At 46.1% G+C, this 22,026-nt stretch overlaps 1 protein-coding gene across 1 annotated transcript in view; it reads left to right on the plus strand.

Annotated features, from left to right (window-relative positions):
• Positions 1 to 22,026, plus strand: part of SIPA1L2 (signal induced proliferation associated 1 like 2) — a 195,434-nt gene that overhangs the window by 125,853 nt on the left and 47,555 nt on the right. The window contains 5 exon segments of the mRNA XM_032491815.1: positions 1,134 to 1,308; positions 5,242 to 5,345; positions 13,526 to 13,683; positions 16,218 to 16,794; positions 21,161 to 21,435. Coding sequence (XP_032347706.1) covers positions 1,134 to 1,308; positions 5,242 to 5,345; positions 13,526 to 13,683; positions 16,218 to 16,794; positions 21,161 to 21,435 — 1,289 coding nt within the window.

Raw genomic sequence — 22,026 nt, forward strand, 5'->3', positions numbered from 1 at the left:
AGGCTCTCCTGCGGTCTGCGGAGCCTGCCCCAGCAGGCGGCTTCCCTGCTTTCGTGGACCGCGTCTTGTCCTTGGGCACTGTGGACACGGGACGGCTGTCATCACTGCCGCTCCCGGAAGCAAGTGCCGCTTTCTCTTAGTTTACTGACAGAGTCAGCTCTGAATTTTGATTGAAGGCTCTGTTTTACAGCCTGATGATGAGAGCAAACAGTGTTATGGATGGAGGTCTTCGGGGAATAGATGAGATCTGATACTCTGGCGGTCGTGGAGGCTCAGACTGTTGGTGTTGAGATTAAGTGCCCTGATCTGGTGAAGGAGAAGTCACTTCTCTTTGGGGAAAGCAAGAAAGCCGTAGACGTGGGTCTGGCTTCCCCCGGCCTCGCGCGAGAGCATCATTGTGGCTTCCAGCGAGATCTGGGACGGATGGGAAATCAAACTGCAGCTGAAACTCTTCAATGGCTATAAAAATTCTTTGTGGTCTGTGGTGCATTTAACAGAGGTTTCCTTTCCAAGATAGTCAAAAATGTAGAGATGACTGGAATTGTACAAAGTTACTTTTATGGGAACAAAATACTATTCTATCTACAAACGTGTAAGACAATTTCCAGTGGGGTGTCTTCCCTTATCAGACATTCATTTCATTTGTTTTTTCATGACAGCCTTTCCTATTTCCACGAATGTTCAAATAACAGCAACAGAAAAGCATTAGGAACCAGAGAGGGCAAACTTTTTAAAGCGGGCAACCTTGTTTTCCTTTCTAACTTGGAAGATAATTCTCATTGCCACAGGGAGGGTATGTGGTTAAGTATTTCAACAGCTGTGTTTTTGAGTAAATGCTTGAACCTGTCTGTCTGTTATGGAAAGCTGGCGATGTCTACATGGCCGCGGACATCCATTTTATTTCTTGGGAGGTCTGATATTTCTCCAGCCTGTTATTTTCGAGTCTCTGGGTTTGTGGTGTATTTGTAGTATTTTGTCCAGTGACAGTTGCTGAATCTTTGGCCTTTAACTGATGGGAATTGCCTGGGCGCACTTCCCTGAGAACAAAACTGTCATTTCAATTTGACCGAAAGTTCGCTTGTCTGATACTTTCTTTTTGCCAAATAATTACTTGCCTCTCTCCTGCGTTTCAGCTGAGCTTTCAGCACAAGATTGGGGTCCTCTATTGCAAAGCAGGCCAGAGCACAGAGGAGGAAATGTACAACAACGAGACAGCGGGTCCGGCTTTTGAAGAATTCCTTGATCTTCTGGGCCAGAGGGTGCGGCTGAAAGGATTCAGCAAATACCGAGCGCAGCTAGACAATAAAAGTAAGCCTCGTATCTGTGTGTGTGCGCGAACCTTCAGTCTCCAAAGGGAGGCATCCCATGTCCATCGAAGCGGCAGTCACATGCCCCCTGGTTCTTGACCCCAGAATCAGCCTGATGAGTTTATTTGGGAATAGAGTTGAGATTTCCTCCGAGGAGCAGAGGAAGTCTGTTTCTTCGGAGGTACGTGTTCCACATAAGCTCCAAAGGTCAGTTCTTTTCTCTTATAACAATAGCAGAGGCTCCCCAGTGCTTCTAAGACATCCTCGTCTCTTTTTCTGGCCTCTCCATCACATCCTTGTTCCACTACGGCAAGGACGAACCCTGCGTTCGTTTCTAAAAGACTCAACTGTTACCACGTTCACTGACCTTGCTGATTTCCACCTTCCTGGTGTTACCTGGGGAGCGAAAGCCGTGATTAAAAAGCTGATGCGTCCTATTTTTCCAAGACCCTCAATCAGGTCCCCTTGAGGGGGGCCCTGGTGAATGCTAAGATGCCAGATTGACTTATGCCTCCCTGCGATGTGTGAATTTGTCTTGTATCTTCATGTGGGCAGTCTTACTCCTTACGGTCCTCAGAAACTCTAAGTATTTTATTTTTGTATTTGCACTGTTACTTAATTGCTATCAGCACCTAAGATACCAGGCAGAGTACTTTGGTGTATTTGGGGAGGTTCTGCTTACTGTCACGCAATTCACTGCTTGCAGTTTTAATGAAGGATGAGCCAATGGCTTCTGAAGCTGGAGGCTCTGGGAGAGCGTGTAGCCCCTCCTGGTAGGAGCAGTGATGTGGGATACTTTCCCTGTTGCAGCGTTAGCATGTGGCCAAGCCAGGACTGGAACCAAGGCCCTGCGGTCCCCTGCCCCCAGCGCCCACTCACCTCGGGGGACACTTGCCTAGCTCAGGGTGGTACTGGTGGTCTCCGTGCACCTGGCCTGTCATCAGTTCTGGAGTTTTGATCCGTTTTTGAAAGTTACACTTAGAGGATACATCACAAGACCTTGGAGATGGCGTTCACTCACACGTGGGCCACTGCATGTCTTCCCTGTGCGCCAAGGTTGCAGTTTGACTTAAATTGGATGCCTTTTGCTCATTGCTTAGAAATGCAAGGGTTAGAAAATAATTTGTGACACCCATTGTGAATGTCCAACTACTTTAAGAAAGATCAGTGAGATCTTTTCTGATTTTTCTTCTTTCTTCTTGGCAAACTCCCCTTTACCTCCAGACCATCACACACCCCCCAGAGGTGCTAAGCTGCTGCCCTTAGGGATGTCCTTCCTGCAGAGCCGACGTGGGCACATTCCTACACATTTCTGCCATCCCTCTGCAGTGGGCTGGGTGGAGGAAACCTTTTAAGAGCTTCTGAGCTGTACTTTCTATAAAACTACAACATAGATAATGCTGATATTTTCCAGTGTATAGAATTGGCATCTGCTTTGAATTTTTAAGACCCAAGACATGTCTTTAATGCGTTACAGGTGCAGTGCTCAGCACCTTAGCTCAAGGAAATGCTAACACAAGAACAAGCTTTTGACATGAGGATTCTGATCATCAACGAATCTTTTATTTTTAGGAGCAAGGTGTCCTGTGAGATGCAAGGAAATCGTGATCTTCCATTAGTGGAGTGGAGGTTTCTAAGAATTATGTGTCATGCAATGGTGAAATATAAATAATATCTTTTATGCCATGGGCAAAAAGGGAAAAAAGTCTTCCTTCTGAAATTCAGGAGAATTGTGTTTCAGTTTTAATTCTGTTTGCCCACAGGATTTTGGTCAAATCTGGGCCTCATTTCTTCATAAGGGAAATTTATTGTTGAGCTAGCTTATCTGAGATGTCCCTTCCAGCCTGAAAATGGTTTGTTCCTCCCTTAAGTTCAAAGTTGAATTAGGTAGGAAGAAAGGAGCTGTGAGCCACGGAGGTGCCCTGCTCACCTGTGGTGAATGGACCCTGGGCCACGGGCAGCCTTTCTTTGGTTGGGTGCAGAGAATGATAAATCCAGAGACCACCACCATGGCCCTCCGTCTCTTTTTGAATAGGAATATTTGTAGCCAGCCCTCGGACACCCCATTCCCATACTGATGTTTTGAGACGAAAGCTTTTTAAAATACTTCATTTTTGAAATTCATGTGAAGCGCTGCTGGGGATGGACAGATTGTGATCACATTTTTAAAAAGTGTCCCTCCCTCCCCCGTCCAAAACCTGCATTTTTCTTTCTTCATTGCAATTTCCTGAAGCTGAAGCCTGTCGGCTAGACCACTAAACATCTGTCAGCCTTGCTCTTCCTGAATTTCAAGCATAGTAACAGTCATTGCCCCTGCGGGGCTAGTGCCTCCCTGACCTTCAGTATCGTTGTCAGTGAACCAGTTCTTCGTGGAAAGGAACGGTCATCCTTCTCTCATGACCCGGCCTGCTCACTCCCAAAGCCACGTTCACGCTCAAGGTCCTGAGCCGAGAGAGTTGAAATGGAAGGTTACTCTCTAAGAAGTCCTATGAGAAATAACAAATACACATTAAATGAATAGCTAGAAGAGAAAAGGTCTTTATTTGGGGATTAGATGCTCTACAGCTCATTAAGTGAGTATCCTCCCCGACCAGCTGCAAGTTGATTGATCAATATACGTACATAAACATTTTAAAAAATACCCCCCTTACTCATGAAATTGCCCTCTGTGAGGACATTTTCATTGCCAAACCGTATATGATACTTTTCCTAGAGGATTTCAGGACTATTTCTGAGTCAGATGTAAGTATTAGAAATAAAAACATGTTGCATGATTTAGAAAGAAAATAATAAAGGCCCATGAAAGTTAAATGTTTTAATGTTTTTACAGTAAAAATTTCAATTTTCGGATGAAGAAGAGGTTAGCCCAAGATGACTACTTGGACTTTCCCCAGCAAACACAGTGGAGTGAAGTTTGTTTTAAGTAATATTGAGCAGGATTGTTCCCTGCTGTTTAAAAGGTCGAAAAACGTATAGAGGTCAGGGATTGAGAAAGGCAGCCCTGAATTCTGTTTACATCTTAATTTCTATTTATCTTTTTGTCTTTATTTATCTGTATGCAATGTGGTTGAAAACTCCATCCTAAAATTATTACTTACACGTTCTGTAGTCGCCACGATGATTTGGGTGTCTGAAACTCTCAGTCCGAGGTAATCGATTGATAACACACATGGGTTTTGAATCCACACAGAACCCTTCTGCTTTTCAGAAGATGAATAGCTGTATGATGAATGGGATTCAGATGCCATAGGCTTTTAACACGTGTCAGTGCAGAACACACAGGAAGGGACCACATCCACTCTCCACGGTGTTGATCACGTGACTGCATCATCCTGTGACCAGCTGAAAAGAGAAGAAAATGCTTTTCATCATTCAGGGAAGGGAAGCTTTCACACTCGTTGACCCCATTTCCATATTAAGTCCATCCTGTTTCATTTTTCTGGGATCTGGAGGGTCAGGTACCCAAGGATAGCTAGGAATTAACTGTAAACACACACACATGCATGCACACGAGTGGGCAAGGATAACTTCTCACTGGCTCAGGCCCGTCTAGTAATAACATCCAGGTCTGCACGAGCCCCCATCCATCCTCTGCTCCCCCGCACTCCCCCTGCTGACGCACCGCGCCCCACGTGGCTCCTCTGGATCAATCATGCGAAGGCAAGAATGTAGGAGGAAAGACAGGCGAAACGAGGCCTGTGTGCAGTAGAAAGCAGGCGGAGGAAGCAGATAGAAAACCCAGGGTGCAGGAGTTGGCTGCACAGTGACAGAGACAGCGCCTGAGACAGTGGGATGTCCACCAAGAGGCCGATCATTTAGACTCGGCCGGTTTGCTCTTTTCCGTTGAGTTGCCTTTTGTACTAACGACCCCTAAGCGTCATGTGGGTCATTCTGCACTTGCTAACTTCTCCTTGTGATGAATCTTTGTTTGCAGCGGATTCTACGGGGACGCACTCCCTCTACACCACGTACAAAGATTACGAACTCATGTTCCACGTGTCCACCATGCTCCCCCACATGCCCAACAACAGACAGCAGGTACGTCCTCCCCTTCGTCCTCCCCTCCCTCCTCCCGCGTCAGGTGCTGGCTTGGAACGCAGCCCTCGTATGGTGCTAATGTATTTAGGATTTGTCAGAAATCGTTAGTTTTTTTTTTTTCTTGAATGGCATTAATAATCTTTGGCTCTTTTATCATTTGGAAGTCTTTGGGTTTTAACGGGAGTATCATTGCACAAGCTTTCCTTACACTTTTTTCTTACAAAACTCAGAAACTCTTCCACACTCACCTGTATTGCTTGCCAGGCAACATCTTAAGGGAAACTGCTTTCAACGGTATTAATTACAAAAAAAAAAAAGTCAACTGTGTTACCCGAACTTCGGTTTCTGCATATGGATCAGGAACTTATTTATATATAGAAAATATTGCGAGAATAAATCTTGTAATTCATTCGTGGCATTCTTTAGATTTAGGGTGTTTGATTGTATTAGGGTTAAAGCCAGGGTCCAAACAAAGTTTGCCTTCATGCTTAAAAGCTTAGTCTCCTGCATCACTTAACCACACTCCTTTGCTCTAACCTGACACGCCACAGACTTCATGGTGGTTATTGGGTAAATGTTTGTCCAATGAATGAAACTTACTTGTTGCAGAGAACTTTTTCTTGCTTTTTCTCTTTTTTTCTGAATGCTCATGAAATTCAGTGAAGGTAGTCAAAGGATGTGTTTTTCCCAAGAGGCCCCTTGCCCCGTCCCCCAGTTGCAAGAACCACCTTGGATCTTAACAGCTGGAAGGAGAAGGAGGCCGCTGGTCCTCAGCCCCAGGTCCTCACACTGGGGACCACAGCTCCTCTGTTTATTCGTCTTCTCGTGGTAATTGCTAGATGGGTTTTTCTACCTAATCCTTAACCTCAGTCCCTCGCCTTTCCTGCATTTTCTACAGTTTTTCCTAGTAATCGGAGCTCTGCCCACTACATTGAGAGGAGCTGTCTTTTGATCTCATATCTTTATGTTTTTTATGAGATGGCGTTACAATCACTAGATCACATGGGTGTATCTATAGATGTTCTAAAGGAATCTCAGCACTTAAGAAGTGTATCTGGAATAATGCCATAGAGACTCATTAGATATTAAGAAGCTTCACTGAGATCCCTGCAGCTCTGAATCATCCGGGAATTAAAGTCTGTGTGGGTTGTTGCCCAGAAAACCCGTAAGGCTGACTCAGGCCAAGATGACCTGTCAGGACATTCATGGAAATACAGCGAGTGCTCCTTGACCCCCACTCCTTGAGTGTTCAGTGGCCCTTCCAGCTCCCCGGTGCCCTGAGTCACTGGGCTCCAAACTGAATCAGCCCTGCCGCTTCCCCGAGGGGCACCTCAGGAATGTGGAAGTCCGCCTGACGGTACTATTACCAGAACTCAAAACTGGCTTCCCCCACCCTCCTTCATTAAAGAGTTATTACAATGGTGGTTTTATGAGTTCTCTGTACTTGACTTTTTTTCACCGAACCACCCCTGAAAAGCCCCACATGTAAAAGTGTGGCTGGAAGGATGGGGGACAGGGAGTGGAATGCATGGGGGTTTTCAGCTTCCCAAATGGGAGGTTTTATTTAAAAAAAAAAAAAAAAAACCGGTACATTGAGCCTGTACATTACAAACTAAAGCCTTGTTTGATTCCATTTTTGGTTTTGTTTTTTAACCCGAGTGAGTATTCATAGCATTGAATAAATTATGCTTGATGGATCAGAGGTGAACACTGTAAAAAAAAAAAAAACTGTTGATTTTGGTTTTTTAATTGCTCTTACTAGAGTATATGTAGTCATGCATGTCTTTGAGAAATCTGTATACTCCATATGGGATGTGGGCAAGTCATCGTAGTATATGAAGTGCTGAGTGTTGAGTGGGACAGGAGAGGTTAGACTTGTGTTCTGGCCTTGCAGTCAGTCCCTTGCCTTGAGAACTTGGGTAAGTGTCTTTGTCTCTCAAGAAATTGGATATTTGCATAAGGAGAGCACAGTCTAGATGGCCAACAGCGGGTGCCGGGGGCCCGGCACTGAGAAGGATTTTACACCCGGGCTCAGATGGAGAGAGTGCTGTGTTTCTGAGATACATTCCTGGGGTTTGGATCCGGGGAGGTGCAACACACATGAGCGTGTGTGGACAAGATGGTACGTGACATCTCCCTCCTAGTGTTAGAATTCTGTGATTCTGGGGCCTTCTTTGAGGCTTCCTTCTTCTAAGTTGGACAAAAATCTTCAGCAGAAAAATGTAATTGTTAAAAGCAAGAATTCTGGAGCCCCACTTCCCGGCTAGGAATCCCAGCTACTAGCCTTGCAACCTTGGGCAAATGTTCTGTGCTTGAGTTTCCTTTACCACTGAGAGCAGAGGCTTTTACTCTTTTCTTCACCGAGATGCCCTCTGCCCGCAGACACATTCCCAGAATGTGGTAAGTAGTCGGCTAACATTTGTGGAATGAGTTAATGAGCCTTTCTTAGGTGATAGTTAGAATCAGATGAGTTCATATCAGTAAAACACTTAAAATAGCGCCTGGCACCGAATGTGCTAGATAAATTTTAGGTGTTCTTATCATTTTATCCCTTAGGAGATACGGAGGATGAATGTTGCAGATGACTGAATTGTGTTTCATCTTCCTGTTCCCAGTCCTCAAGATCTATTACGAAAAGCTAAGGTCTGAATAGTTCAGAAAGTAAGCGACTAATTGAGCAATAATGACAGAAAATGATTTTTTACTTTGGCATTTAATATTTTGCTAACCACGAGTTGTCAGAATATTCTGTTCATAGATAGACCGTGGCACCGTGCAGTCCTGGAACCCCACCCACACATTGTGTTAATACCAAGGGCATAAGTGTCTGAAATGACCATCTGGGCTCATGACTGCCCTTTGAGGCCACAGAACTCAGCAGCGTTAACTGGTCTGTCCATGAATCATGCCTCTAACTTTGGCCTCATTAGCACCACGGTGTTTGTGACCATTTAACTGGTCTAGACGCATCCACATCAGATAGGATTGCTTGTGTTTGTTCTGGTAATAAATCAAGCTGAAAGCTGATCCCGAGATGTACTCAAAGTCTTTAGAGAGTTCACCACAGTTGCAAAAAGTTCAGTCTTTGGAATGCCTGCCTCTTACAGGGAAAACCTAGCCAGACCCAGGGCGCGATAAGGAAGCTGGTTCTTGCAGTGTTTTCCCTGATGCCCCCAGGTCTCTCTCTGGGCCTGCTGGCAGTCAGTCCACTTTTCCCAGGGCTGTCTCCCCCACGGGCCGATCCTTCCAACAGATCAGAGGTAAGCTCTCAAGCGGTGTTACCAGTGGTAGGAACCCCATCAGTTAGCTTCAGACTTCACTTTGGCAGAGAAACCTTTTCTTCAAACTGAACATAGAAGACCGATAAAGGTAGCATGGTTCTTGGCACGTAGTAAACTTTATTATTATTATTTTTTAATGCACATGTCAAGTTTGAACGGCTCTGCTTGGTTGGGGTGTCCGAACTCCATGGAGGTCGCTTAGGAATAAGACCAAACCCCTGGGTTTCTGAGATTCCGCGTGCAGAATTCTGGTCCTAGCCTAGGGATGGCACCTACAGACATAATGAGGACACAGCTTGTTAAGCTTGAGCTGGGCAGGAACCCCTTCTCCAGATAATTTAGACAGATGGCCAACCCCTGCCTTAAAAGGTGTGTGTACGCACTTCTGTGAGCCCCTAATTGGTATGGCTGCAGAACCACTCACGCTGGCGGAGTCACCCTCATTAAGTGATGTCCAAGCAGGTCCCCACTGCTCTTGGGTGCGTCTGTAAATAATAATCCGGAATATTGGGGGAGAACAAAATGCTTATTATTCAGCTTTCCACAATTAGCTTTATTGCCGGGGCCAGAAATAATGTACACGTATACCAGATAATAAGAATTATTGCTTAGAAAAAGGGCTGGTGTTGCCTGGGATCAGAAGAGGAATACGTGTGTCTTCATCATCCTTCCTGATCTTTACCGTGTTAATAAATCATTAAAAATCCCCATTCTTGGTTCATTTCCGTTTCTCCATTTCTCACATCGTCAGTCTTGCTTTACTGGCTTGTCCATTTACTTGCTGTTGGTAAAAAGTTTTATATAAAAGATGTGTTTGGTGATATAACGTGGTAACCTTGAGACGGTGATTAAATTTGATAAGATCTTGCTGATCTGAGATGAGAGTGGTGACTGGCAGTCACTTCTTTGTGGGAGCCCAGGGGCGAGGCTCTCTTTTCTCTAAGTTTAGATCTTTTATATTCTAATGTGTGCAGCTTTTCCCTCTCCTAATACTCAGACTACTGTTCCATGTTCACTATTTCCGTGTCTTTCCACAGGAAATTCTAGATGTCTCTTAAGAATCAAAGCAAAATTCTCATCACGGGTGCACACTCTTGGGTATAGAGTGTCTGAGGGTCTGTGTGTGTGAGTTGTGTGTGCATTGCGTGCAAAATGAGGAAGGTCTCTGAAGGAGGAGAAGCTAGCCCTCTAAGTAAAGGGGAGAACCTTTCTCAGCGAGGAATTAGCAAGCTCAAGGTCAGTCCCTCCTGCAAAAGCAAGCAGGCGTGTTCCGGAGCGAGGTGGTGTGTAGAAGGGGAGGGCATGCGCTGAGATCAGACTGCAGAAGCATCAGGCCAGACCCGCCTTTGTCAGCCCTGCTCTACCTGCCGGGACTTTTTAGATCCACTCCGAGGACTGAGATCCAGAACTTACAACTGTTTTTTTTGTTTGTTTGTTTATTTAAATGGGGATGCATTTTGTTTTTTGCTCACTTCTGAGCTCGTCTTTCTGAATTTCAAAACTTGCAAGATAATCGTTAATTGATGCAGTTTCCTCTTTGAAATCATGCTGCTTTTCACATACCTGCTTCTTAAGACAAGAAACTCTCTGGAGAGCTCTAGTTTCAAATTCAGCTTCCTCGTCATTGACTGACTCTTAGAGACTTCTTCTGAGCCACATCCTGTTTCTCTTTCATATTTCACAGCCTGTTCTCCGCTCTCCTCCAGAATTAGGTGCCAGACATTCCTTTTTCCTATCTTGCTAGGTTTAAAAAAAAAAAAATAATTGAGCAAATGAACCTGCTTGGGTAGAGGTGAGCAGATCCGACCGAGTGGAACTTGGTGGTGTTTTTCACGTGTGTGTGGCTGCCGGAGGGGTGCTGGTTCTCACTTGCTTTGGATGGCTGCTCCGAGTTAAAGCTGGACCTGCAAAACCCTGACGTTTGTTTAAGGCGTGGGAAATACACCCCAAGGTTGCTATTTTGGTCTCATCTGTATGCTTTTTGTCATGGAATTGGGTGAAGAGTCACATTTTCACCTTCCTTGTCATGACAAGAGCTTAGTCCTGTTTCACAGCTTGGATCAAGTGTTGGGGAATTTGGTAGAGTCAACTGTGAAAATCTAACACAATATTTACTAACTCATGCTTGTGGCTGGAGACACTGAGTTGGTTCTCTTGGTGCTGAAAACGTTCTGGGAGCTTCTCCTGTCTGGAAGAGCCTGGAAGATGTCATTCCTTAATTTCCAAAATAGACAGCGTCTTGGCGACCAGGGGCTTGACTCACCTCCGTGTCTTGCTGGGCTGTCCTGATTTATGGGCTGCCTCGCCCTCTGCCCTTCCATTTCCGGACTCTAATTATACGGAATGTCATTGACCGATTTGAAAAAGACATAACTCACTGCTAAAGAAAACATTTACCTTTAGATACAAAGTCCAAGAAATACTTAGGTTATGTAATGTCCGGCGATGAAGAATGTTTCTGGGACCTTTCCAAATGCCGTATTTCTTTAGTGGCTAGAAAGATTCAGGTATCCCCTTCATGGACAAAGTGTTCATTTCTCTCAGTTTATCTTCCGCAAAGAGATTTAGGTTTTATCTTCTTAATGAATCTCCTCGCTCCCCTCCCACACACACATAGTTTATTTTGTCTACAGAGTGCATTTTGTAACCATGCACTTTGTATCTGAAAAACTTGCGTAGCCAGTTTTACAAAGCGGGGGGAAAAAAAAAAAAAAGCTAGCCGGCAGGTTGTCAAAGTAACCAGCCTTAAAGTTGTCCTTAACTGCTGCTTTAAATATTCCTGTGGTGAAGTAGAAACCTGCACCCAGCATCTCCCTTCAGGAGGGAGAGAAGTGGGTGGGAGCCCCATCCACTCTGTGCTGCCTCCCGAGGCCAGGCTGCCCTGCGTGCTTAACTGAGTTGGGGCCCGTGGGAAGTGGACCCCGTGGTCACCCAGGAAGGAGGAGCCACAGAACTCCCCGCGTGGCCTTGGCCACCGTGAGCTCTATCTTCCTGCGCGCCAGTCTGAGAATGCCTAGGTTTCAAGGATGCTGAGGAAAGTACGGTATAAGCTATTGTGTTGTTAGGCATTTTAGTTTTTCTTTTTTTAACTTTTCATTTATTTGTTCCTGAATTTCCCTTGTCCTGTTGCAGGACGTGTGACTCCCGTGTCTCCGTTATTGGGGGGACGAGGGAAGGGCATCTTAGCTTCGTAGAGTTTTCAGCGTGTCTGTCGATGCTTGTTTTAGATACATCTCCTTGCCTCGCTCTCTTTACATGAAACATTTGCTGGAGTGAACATCTGTGTCCACCAGAGTGCGGGTAAATAATAACACCGTGCAACTATGACTAGTTTGCTGCTGACATAGATCCGAAATGTCACCTTTTACTTAAATATCCAGCAAACATTTTTAAAACTCCAGATGGCTCCTTAAGGTATATTACCATATCTTTCAAAACTGCACTCAGGCAGGAAAATGATTTTGGGGTGTTTATAACTTTAACCATGGGGATTCAAAGAGGAATTTTCCAACATATGAATCAGGGATTTAACTGGTACGTAGTGAACCCTGGAAGAATGGATGTTTCACCCCCCTTTTCCAGGCCTTTTTAATCATGCAAAATCACGAGTCAGGGGCCTAGCAACGAAATCCTTTTTGTATCTGAGTTTAAAAGGTTTTTAAGAGTTGAACTTACTGCTCTTTATAGCGAACTATGTGGGTGCCAAATAAATGTAAGGGCAAGCTCATTGTCTTTATTATGGCTGTAAAGAGGGATTTACTGCCTGGGATGATCCCATTCCTGCAGTGACGTCACCCGCTCACGTAAGGATTGCAGTATCTAAGCTGACGACCACAGACTTTGTGAGCACAGATGCTGGGGGGCTTTACACGCGGAAGTGCTATGTGTGTGGACTTCCCGGCGCTCAGAGATGGTCGCGGTTTCATCGCGCGGTATGACGTGGCTGTGATTGTGTATTTGTGTCACTTGTTTATTCCTTGAGCAAATGTCTCCTGGGTGTCTGCTGAGTCCTGGGCAGGCCATTAGAAACTCGGAAACCAAAATCAATCAGACACGTCTCCTGCCATCCTGACGATGAAGATGTGATGCAGGAGAAAGAAACCAACAATTAGAATAGGGTACCACATCTGTTGTCATAGCAACGGGCCTGGGTGTGTGGGTGCAGGGCCCGAGCAGGCTCACCAGGGGGGTTCCTTCCCGGCCCGGGGATAGCTAATCAGAGGCCTGAGTTGTCTAGGAGAGACTTGGGGTGAAGGGGGCATTCTTGGCAGAAGGAACATCGGAAGTAAAGGTGCTAACATGTTGCCGCTCTGGGGTTCCTTCTCTCCGGCCACGTTTGTAATTTATTAAGTTTTCCGTCTGTTCATCTGGTGGAATTCTGTGTCTCCGAAATACATGTCAAAGGCTAGATTTCAGGTAATTAGTTTGAATCTACTGCCACCAGAATCACAGGCTTCTGTGTTTCCCTCGCAGACACGCACGTGCCTGTGGGGGCACAGACACAATTAAGCCGCCGGACGCACTGGTGTCACTAACCCTCCCTCCCCTTGGGCGCTGTGCTGCCTCCTCCTTTTAAGTTAAAGGGCTTAAACTGCAGAATTCCTTAAAGTGATTTCGGCTCTAACGTGCTATTATTTCGGGGTTAAAAAGACAAAGCCGAAAAGGAGCGAGAACACGGGTTGAATTAAGTGGAAGAGTTGAACGCCGGCTTTTATCTCCGTGGGTCTTCGGACGCAGCCACGTTGAGGACGCCTTGCTTCCAAAAAGCAACTCTGGTTTTCTTTAAAAAAAAAAAAACTCCTCTAAACCGAAAGCTGAGTGAATTGTGTCTCTAGTACAGCTCTTACGTTCACAGAAGACCTTCTCTGTAACTGTGTACGCTCGCTTTCTTCCCCGCAGCTCCTGAGGAAGAGGCACATAGGGAATGACATCGTGACCATCATCTTCCAGGAGCCCGGGGCACTTCCTTTCACTCCAAAGAGCGTCCGGTCCCATTTTCAGCACGTCTTCGTCATCGTCAAGGCGCACAATCCGTGCACCGACAACGTGTGCTACAGGTGAGTCAGCAGCCCCCGGCACCTCACGCTCCCAGAGCTGCTTCAACAGGACGTCTCTTCCCGAAATAGCTTTGTTTTCCAATGATTATTTCTAACCCCACAATCATCCTTTTCCTCCACCCCCTCCCTCAGGTACTTTTTGTAAGAAATGATGACCTTCTTCCCATTTTGAAAGAGCGAAATTCCCAGCAGTTCACAATTGTAGGTCACACGTGTCCTCACTTTTGAAGACCTCATCCAGCCCCTGCCAGAACCGCTGCTTAATGGGCAGCAGCCTCGGAGGCAGGTGAGGCCACTCAGGCCCTCCCAGGTCTTCCCCGAAAGGAGTGTATGCATCATGGTGGTGAGATGTTTCTTCTCAGCCAAGATCTTAGAAACACACAGGACCCTAGAGCTGCCAATTTGAAGCATGTGCAGATTTGATCTGAGATGCATAGGGTGGCAGCCTGTACCGTGTACTGTAGCGTGCATGTCCATTCAGATCCCCGAGTTAATAATTTGGGACAAAAGCAGATGTCTCTCTCTGCTCACTACAGAGCTCTCCAGCGAGAGCCGTCTTGAACATATTTTGATACAAAGTTTGCCCTGATGCCTTGGCTGAAGTCAGACAGCATGCAAGCTGTAGTCAGACAGCAGCTGAGATCCACAGAGCTAAGTGCAAAAAGTAACCCCGCAAGGTGCTAAGTGGGGTTTGCCCTCTTCAGCATCCTGTGGGTAGAACACTTCCAGGAATCTGCGCCCATCGCTGGAGGAGAAAACCACACATGGCACAGGCAATCACTGGAGTTTAGGATGGTGGCCAGCGTGGGGACAGCAGGGTCCAGAGGGCAGAGAGGTCACTCGAGCTGTTGATCTGTCCAGAGGAGAGGCAGCAGGTGCGGCTAGCCTAACCACAGTCCAGACAGGGAGCTCAGAGACAACTCTCCAGGAGTTAATAATCCCTACCCGATCTAGAGCGTTCATCCTAAGGATGCAAGGAAGGGAAAGACTGGTCCAGTATGACGTCAGCCCCTAAGCCACTTGGACCTCTGCTAGGACCTTGGAAGACATGAGTCCTGTCCCCCATGTCCTCCCCAATTTAGTGCCTTAACTACCATACGTGAGTGCACTCGGTCACCTGTCCCAAAGTGAGGCAGTCCTTCCCTCCCCTTTCACACCAGCTAAGGCCCCACCCAGACCGTCTTACATCCAGTAGCTTGTTTCCCCGGAAGCAGTGAACTCTGCTGGAGAGTATGCAGGTCACAGTGAAGCTGAGAGGCCCCGGGGACTGCCACCTTTTTAGTCGAACCAGCCACATCCCAGAAAAGGAATTCATGCCTAACAGAACCAGTTGGACTGAAAGTTCTCCTTCCTCAAGTCACCTCTTTCCGGATTTTCTACAGTGGCAAAAACAAAGCATCAATTTTTTCCTCTGTTTATCCCAACACTGAAGATACCCACCTGGGCAGGTGTGGGGTTGGTTCACATTCTTGGTACAGAGGCTACTCGGTAACTAGGGAGGAGACACCGGGGGACTCGTTCACTCACTCACTCTAGTCCTTCATTTGTTCATTCATTCGTTTACTCTTATTCCAAAAAGGATGTGAGACAACCAAAGCTGATGTCTGATATAGGCGAGGTGGTTGGTTTTGCCATGTTGAGATGCTTGGTATTTGTCACGATACATTTGATCCTTTCAGTCCCTGGAATCTCTTAAAACTACATCCATCAAGTCTTCATTTAGTTGTTCAAAATGTGATCAATCAAGTGAGCATTTCCTTAAAAAAGAAAAAAAATGACGCTCAAAAATATTGGCCCCGTAAGTGTGATCACTGTGTCCAGGGCCAGTGAGGCTGCAGCAGCCAGTGGGGCCAACCTTGCTCCTGTCGGGAGTGTCACTCTGTCAGCGGGGACCAGCCACAGCGTTAGAGCATCAGCCTGGCTTCGGACCCATTAGCCCCTATCTTAGCTCACACGGCCATGACACGTACCACAGACCTGGTCATTTAAGGAACAGACATTTGTCTCTCGCAGTTCTGGAGCCTGGAGTCCAAGATCCAGCTGTTTGCAGGTTGGGTTTTTCCTGAGTTCTCTCTCTCTCTTTCTGGCTTGCAGACGGTCGCCTTCCTGCCGTGTCCTTACATGGTCCCTCCTCTGTGTGTGTGCGTCCTTGGTGTCTCTCTGTGTCCAGGCTTCCTCGTGTAAACACACCAGTGGGATTGGATTAGGGGCCACTCTCATGACCTCATTTTGACTTCATCATCCCTTTCAAGTTCTTATCTACAAACACAGTCACATTCCTGGGTACTGGGGTTTAGGGCTTCAACCTACAAACTTCAAGTGGCCACAACTGAGCCCATAAAACCTCCCGTCTACTAAGTTTGAAAAATTTTGCCTAAAAACAAACAAACAAAAACCCTCTGGTATCCAGAAATTAGGTTAACAAGAAGCTACCAAATGGATGACTTCAATTAAACACACGGGAATATGTCACCTTTCTGAAGGTGACCATCACAGTGTCACAGTTCATCTTGTGTCTCCTTTTCCTTCCTCAGTGTTGGCGTTTCCAGATCAAAAGATGTGCCCCCGTTTGGTCCACCAATTCCCAAAGGCGTTACTTTTCCAAAGTCAGCGGTATTTCGGGACTTCCTCTTAGCCAAAGTCATCAATGCAGAGAATGCAGCCCACAAATCTGAAAAGTTTCGAGCCATGGCCACGCGAACGAGGCAGGAGTACTTGAAAGATCTGGCGGAGAACTTTGTCACCACCGCCACCGTGGATACCTCTGTGAAGTTCAGCTTCATCACCCTGGGGGCCAAGAAAAAGGAGAAGGTCAAGCCCAGGAAGGATGCCCACCTGTTCAGCATCGGAGCGATCATGTGGCACGTCATAGCGCGGGACTTCGGCCAGTCCGCCGACATCGAATGTCTCCTTGGGATTTCCAATGAGTTCGTAATGTTGATCGAGAAGGATTCCAAGAATGTGGTCTTTAACTGCTCCTGCAGGGATGTCATCGGATGGACATCTGGATTAATGAGTATCAAAGTGTTTTACGAACGAGGAGAATGCATCCTCCTGTCCTCGGTGGATAACTGTGCGGAAGACATGCGGGAGGTTGTTCAGCGGTTGGGAGTAAGTATCCGTTTCATTTTTCCCGTCATCCTTAAGTCTTCAATCCCAGATTCACGATCACTTCCACTGTGGAAATTCCTTGCTGGTGATGGCACCTAGGGAATGAATGACTTTCTTATGGATAGAATTGGGTTTTATTTTTAATGTTTTTATTTTCTAAAAATTTTTATTGAAGTGTAGTTGATACGCACTGTTAGTTTCAGGTGTACAGCAAAGTGATTCAGTTATACATGTAGATACATATATATGTTCTTTTCCATTATGGGTTATTACAAGAAATTGAATATCGTTCCCTGTCCTATATACGTAGGTCCTTGTTGTTTATCTATTTTATGTCTAGTAATGTGTGTCTGTTAATCCCCAACCCCTAATTTATCCCTCCCCTCCCCTTTCCCCTATGGTAACCATAGTTTGTTTCCTGTGTCTGGGAGTCTGAACTTGGGTATTAAATGCTGTGTCCTTTTGAGCTGTTGCAGAATCCATGAATGGTGGAGAAGCACCTGTTACAAATTGCCTGGAAAGGAAGAGGGAAGGCATTTTTCAGAAGGGAACATCAGGACATATTTTTATAGGGTTTAAAGGAACGACAAGAGAATTGACTCAATATTACGTCTGTCTGCAGAGAGTGACATGACGGTCCCTTCCTAGAGGGAAATTAATAGGCACAGAGTCACTGCTGACCATACGAACAGTCAGACTAAGTCCTCTTTGCAGCCTCCATTCTGTGCATGTTTATACAGTAGGTATTTTTGTTTAGTCTGCCAGATTAAATATATTATTCATCTTGTAGCTGCAGTTTCTTACAGAGGTTTTATAGAATTACCTATTAAGTTAGAAAGACCAAAAAAAAAAAAAAGTCATAAGAGAGATGGTTATTTTCAGTACAGATAGCAGTTGTATTTCTACTTCATGTTTTAACAAAGGAAGATGTAGACATTAGTCTGAGTATATACAATAGAATTATAAGAATAAATCAAACGTAAGAGCAAAACGTGCTTTGGCAAAAGAATTTTTCATGTGTAAATCTTCCCCCAACGGACTGTATCTTTCGTTAATTAGAAAAGATTTAGTCAATTAAAATCATGAAAAAAGGAGAAATTATACCCATTCCCTGCCCGCTTCCCTCCCACCAAATATAAATCTTCTGTCACTCCAGACCTCACGGAGGAGACAGTGCGGTCAAGTCGGTGTCAGCCAGCCTTGGAGAAATAACGTCATTATTTGCAGACACTGTTTGCAAGAAGAGCCTTCAGCGTATTCAGCAGGATCGTAGGGTGTATGTTCACAAACCTGCATGTGATGATTAAATACATGATTCGTTTGTGTATCTGGAGAATTGAGTTTTCCGTGTGAGTCTCAAGACACATTGTGCTTTCAGTAATGTTGCAAATACTTTTCTTTAAGGAGATTCACTGAGTCATCATGATCTGTGCTCCTGAAACTCCAACTCCAGTGAATGCCCCTTCACCAGCCACCAAAATGCACATCTCAGGGGGAGGGTGTAGCTCAAGTGGTACTGCGCATGCTTAGCATGCACGCGGTCCTGGGTTCAGTCCCCGGTACTTTCCTCTGAGAATAAATAAGTAAGTAAACCTAATTACCTCCCCCACCAAAAAAAAGAAAGAAAGAAAAGAAAAGAGAAAAAAATGCACATCTCATAGGTTCTTACACATTCACTATCCTGTGGGTTCCATTCTACCGTTTTCTTAGAAAAGTGACTGTATTGCTCATGTGACTAAGGTGCCCGATGTCTGGAATTTACTTTATTTTTTAATTAAAAAAAAGGTTTTTTTTGCAGAGGGTTAGGTAATTAGATTTATTTATTTATTTATTTGATTTTTCAGTGGAGGTGCTGGGGATTGAACCCAGGACCTCAGGCATGCTAGGCATGCACTCTGCCACTGAGCTATACCCTTCCCCCTTGGAGTTTATTCAAGGAAAGATACTCTGGGTCTTGGAGGACTTGCAACAGGAGATATTTAGGAACAAACCAATCCAAAGACGTTGAGGGGCTAGAACGTAAGGTTGGTACTGGGTGGTAGCAACAGAAATGGAGAGGAAGGGGATGCTTGAGTCATCGTAAAGATACTGGGACTGGATGCTACTTGCAGATGGTAAACGCTGCGCCGTTTATAGTGGTGGACAGTCAAGTCACAGCTGTCTGTGGTGCAAGTAAAGACACATGTAGGGAATGAGAGCTCACGCCTAAATGGGCAGGCGGGGCCGGTCGCTCTCAGAAGAACCCAGGCTTGGTTGAAGGCCCTGCTCTCGCCGTCTTGAAATTCTGATTTTTTTAATAGAAGTATAGTTAATTCACAATGTTGTGTTAGTTTCTAGTGTACAGCATAGTGATTCAGGCATACAGTTATATGTGCATATTCTTTTTCGTCGTCTTTTTCATTATAGGTTATTACAAGGTGCTGAATATAGTTCCCTGTGCTGTGCAGTAGGTCCTTGTTGCTTATCTCTTTTATATATAGTAGTTATTATCTGCAAAACCCAAACTCCTAATTTATCCCTCCCCCCACCCTGAAATTCTAAATAAATTTTGACCTAGAGGCCCTGCATTTCTGTTTTACACCAGACCCTGCAAATTATGTATCCAGTCTCGGGTACCTGGAGAGGAGGGAACCATATTCATGTGATGGTTGTGTCCATGCAATGACGTGAGCAGCTCCAAGTAAATGGAGAGCATGATCCTTCAGCCTTTGCACATGTTAAGCAAGGAACAATGGGGAGGGTTTAGCTCAGTGGTAGAGGGCATGCCTAGCATGCACAAGATCCTGGGTTCAATGCCCAGTCCCTCCATTTAAATAAATAGATAAATAAATAAATCTAATCACCCCCCCACCCCCAAAAAAAAAAAGAAGCAAGAGAAAGGATAAAGAAATCCTGAAAAGCCGAAAGCAGAGGATGTGGCAGTTCGTTGGAAAATATAAGGGGAGGAGACAGAACAGACTCAGAGAAAGCTGGACCGTTCACTCTTCAACCTGATGTACAAATGTTAAATTTCAACTGAAAGTCACATTAATGTCTGAAAGAAGGCAGGGCACGTGTCGTACGTGCAGTCTTTGGTAGGAGAGCTTAGTTGAAACAAAGCTGATAACGAAGGGAAGGGAAGATCAGTTCAGGTTGTGTGTGTTGCCAGAGTACTTTTTCAGCAGTTTTAAATGAGTTCAGTTCATAATTGGGGAAGCTTCGATTTTTCAGAACTTCACCTCTAAGACCAGCAGTCCCTTTCCCCATTTTTCTAAGCCCCGGGACTCTCTCGTGTGTCTGCGAGAAACTGATTGGCAATGTGTGCACCGCGGCAGTAACCATGGAAACCCCAGCCACGTGGGTGATACACCAAACCTGCCCCGGTCCCACAGCTGTACTTACAGTCATAGGTCTTATTAAGTAGGAACCCGTGTATTCCGAGCATGTTTCATGGAAACGGAGCGTTTATTAAACTGAAACTTTATGCATTAGCTTTGTGCTTTGCAGGGTGCGGGTTTGATACCTCCCGGCTTTAAATTTCCCACAAATGAGTGATGCCTGGTTATCCAGTGATATTCAGGGAGCCCATGTCTTTCTTTCAGTGCACGTCAGCTAGTCTCAGTAAGCACTTTTGAGGGTGGTGCTAACTAATGATCGGGGGTTTAGTTCACCGAGTGGGGTGCTTGCCTTCAGGAGTGAGATGCTGCCTGCTGCCCTTGTCCACAGATGCCAAGGACGCTGGCTGGCCGACTGGCACGTGTTTGATCTGACTGGTCCTTACACCCAGGCAAGCCAGGGCAGCCAGTATCCAGGGAAGAGGTCCTGGAAGATAGAGCAGGCTGTCCCCAGGGCCGGGGCACAGGGATTCTTACAGTTACCCTAACATTCTGACCTCCCGCTGCTGCCCACGCAGGGAGCTGGTCCCTCACGGTGAGCTTGGAAGTGCTTTGGGCCATTCTTTAAGTTGAATCAAATTGTCTAATAGGTTTCATTGCTCGATGGGTAAGAGTCTGCGTTTTGTCAGTTGCTGCAGTCCATCTGGAGCAATGGAATTTCCATGTGTAAGAGCCAAGTCAGTTGGCATAGAAAGGAGAGGAGGGATTATCAGAGCTTGTCCTAAGCCCGTGGGCTCTGGGTCAGTGGCTTCTAAGAAAAAGCAGGACACCTGTTACCAGGTTTGCCTTTGAAGACTGAAACCATCCTTTTCCTTTTATTTTCTTTGCACCTGATGCCACAGGCAAATTGTGGTGAAGTCTGGGTTGAAATGTGTCACTGTCATGTCACTGGGCGGCCCCGGGGGGCAGGGCTGTGATCCTGGGGGAGGGGTGAGCACAGTGGCCAGGGTGCCCCCCACAGCAGCACCTCTGACCGCCTCCTCCCTCCTCAGATCGTGACCCGAGGCTGCGAGACCGTGGAAATGACCCTGAGGAGGAATGGGCTGGGCCAGCTTGGCTTCCACGTGAACTTCGAAGGAATTGTTGCAGATGTGGAACCTTTTGGTTTTGCATGGAAGGCCGGCCTTCGCCAGGGGAGCCGCCTCGTGGAGATCTGCAAAGTGGCTGTGGCCACGCTGACCCACGAGCAGATGATCGACCTTCTCCGGACGTCCGTGACCGTGAAGGTGGTCATCATCCAGCCCCACGACGACGGCTCACCCCGGAGGTAAGCTCGGGAGGCTCCCACCACGGCTCGCCCTTGGTGGCCACTGTCTCAGGTGCTGGTCTGCCTGCTCCTGCCAGGGCTGCAGAAAATGTGGTCAAAGGCATCTTCAACCAGAGGTGTCTGGACGTGAACTGTTAGTGCAACTTAACAGAGCTTTGAAGACGTCATTAGTGTGTAACTGATGATAAACTGTCATTTCCTAAGCAATTTGCTGGGACGTGGAACTCACTGATTAGCGGGTTAAGAGAACAGTACCCATGTGTGTGCAGGATTATTGGGGCATCAGATACACTCTGTTTGGTGACCACTCCCTTCTGGTCCAGCTGGTCCAGGGCATCCTCATGAGCTGTTGCGAGTAACATGGGGAAAGAGGTGCCTGGACTTAGAAAGCTCAGAGGTGGGTAGATGGCGGGGAGGGGCAAGGATAGACTGGAAAGTGTCGCCCGTTCCATTGTTAATAGACAGTAATGATGTTCAACATCAAGAAAATACCAGGGGTCAGGTGGGGAGGGCATAGCTCAGTGGTGGAACGCGTGCTTAGCATGCGCGAGGTCCTGGGTTCAATCCCCAGTCCCTCCAGTAAATAAATAA

The sequence above is a fragment of the Camelus ferus genome, chromosome 11, assembly GCF_009834535.1.
Source record: "Camelus ferus isolate YT-003-E chromosome 11, BCGSAC_Cfer_1.0, whole genome shotgun sequence".
Classification (NCBI taxonomy): domain Eukaryota; kingdom Metazoa; phylum Chordata; class Mammalia; order Artiodactyla; family Camelidae; genus Camelus; species Camelus ferus.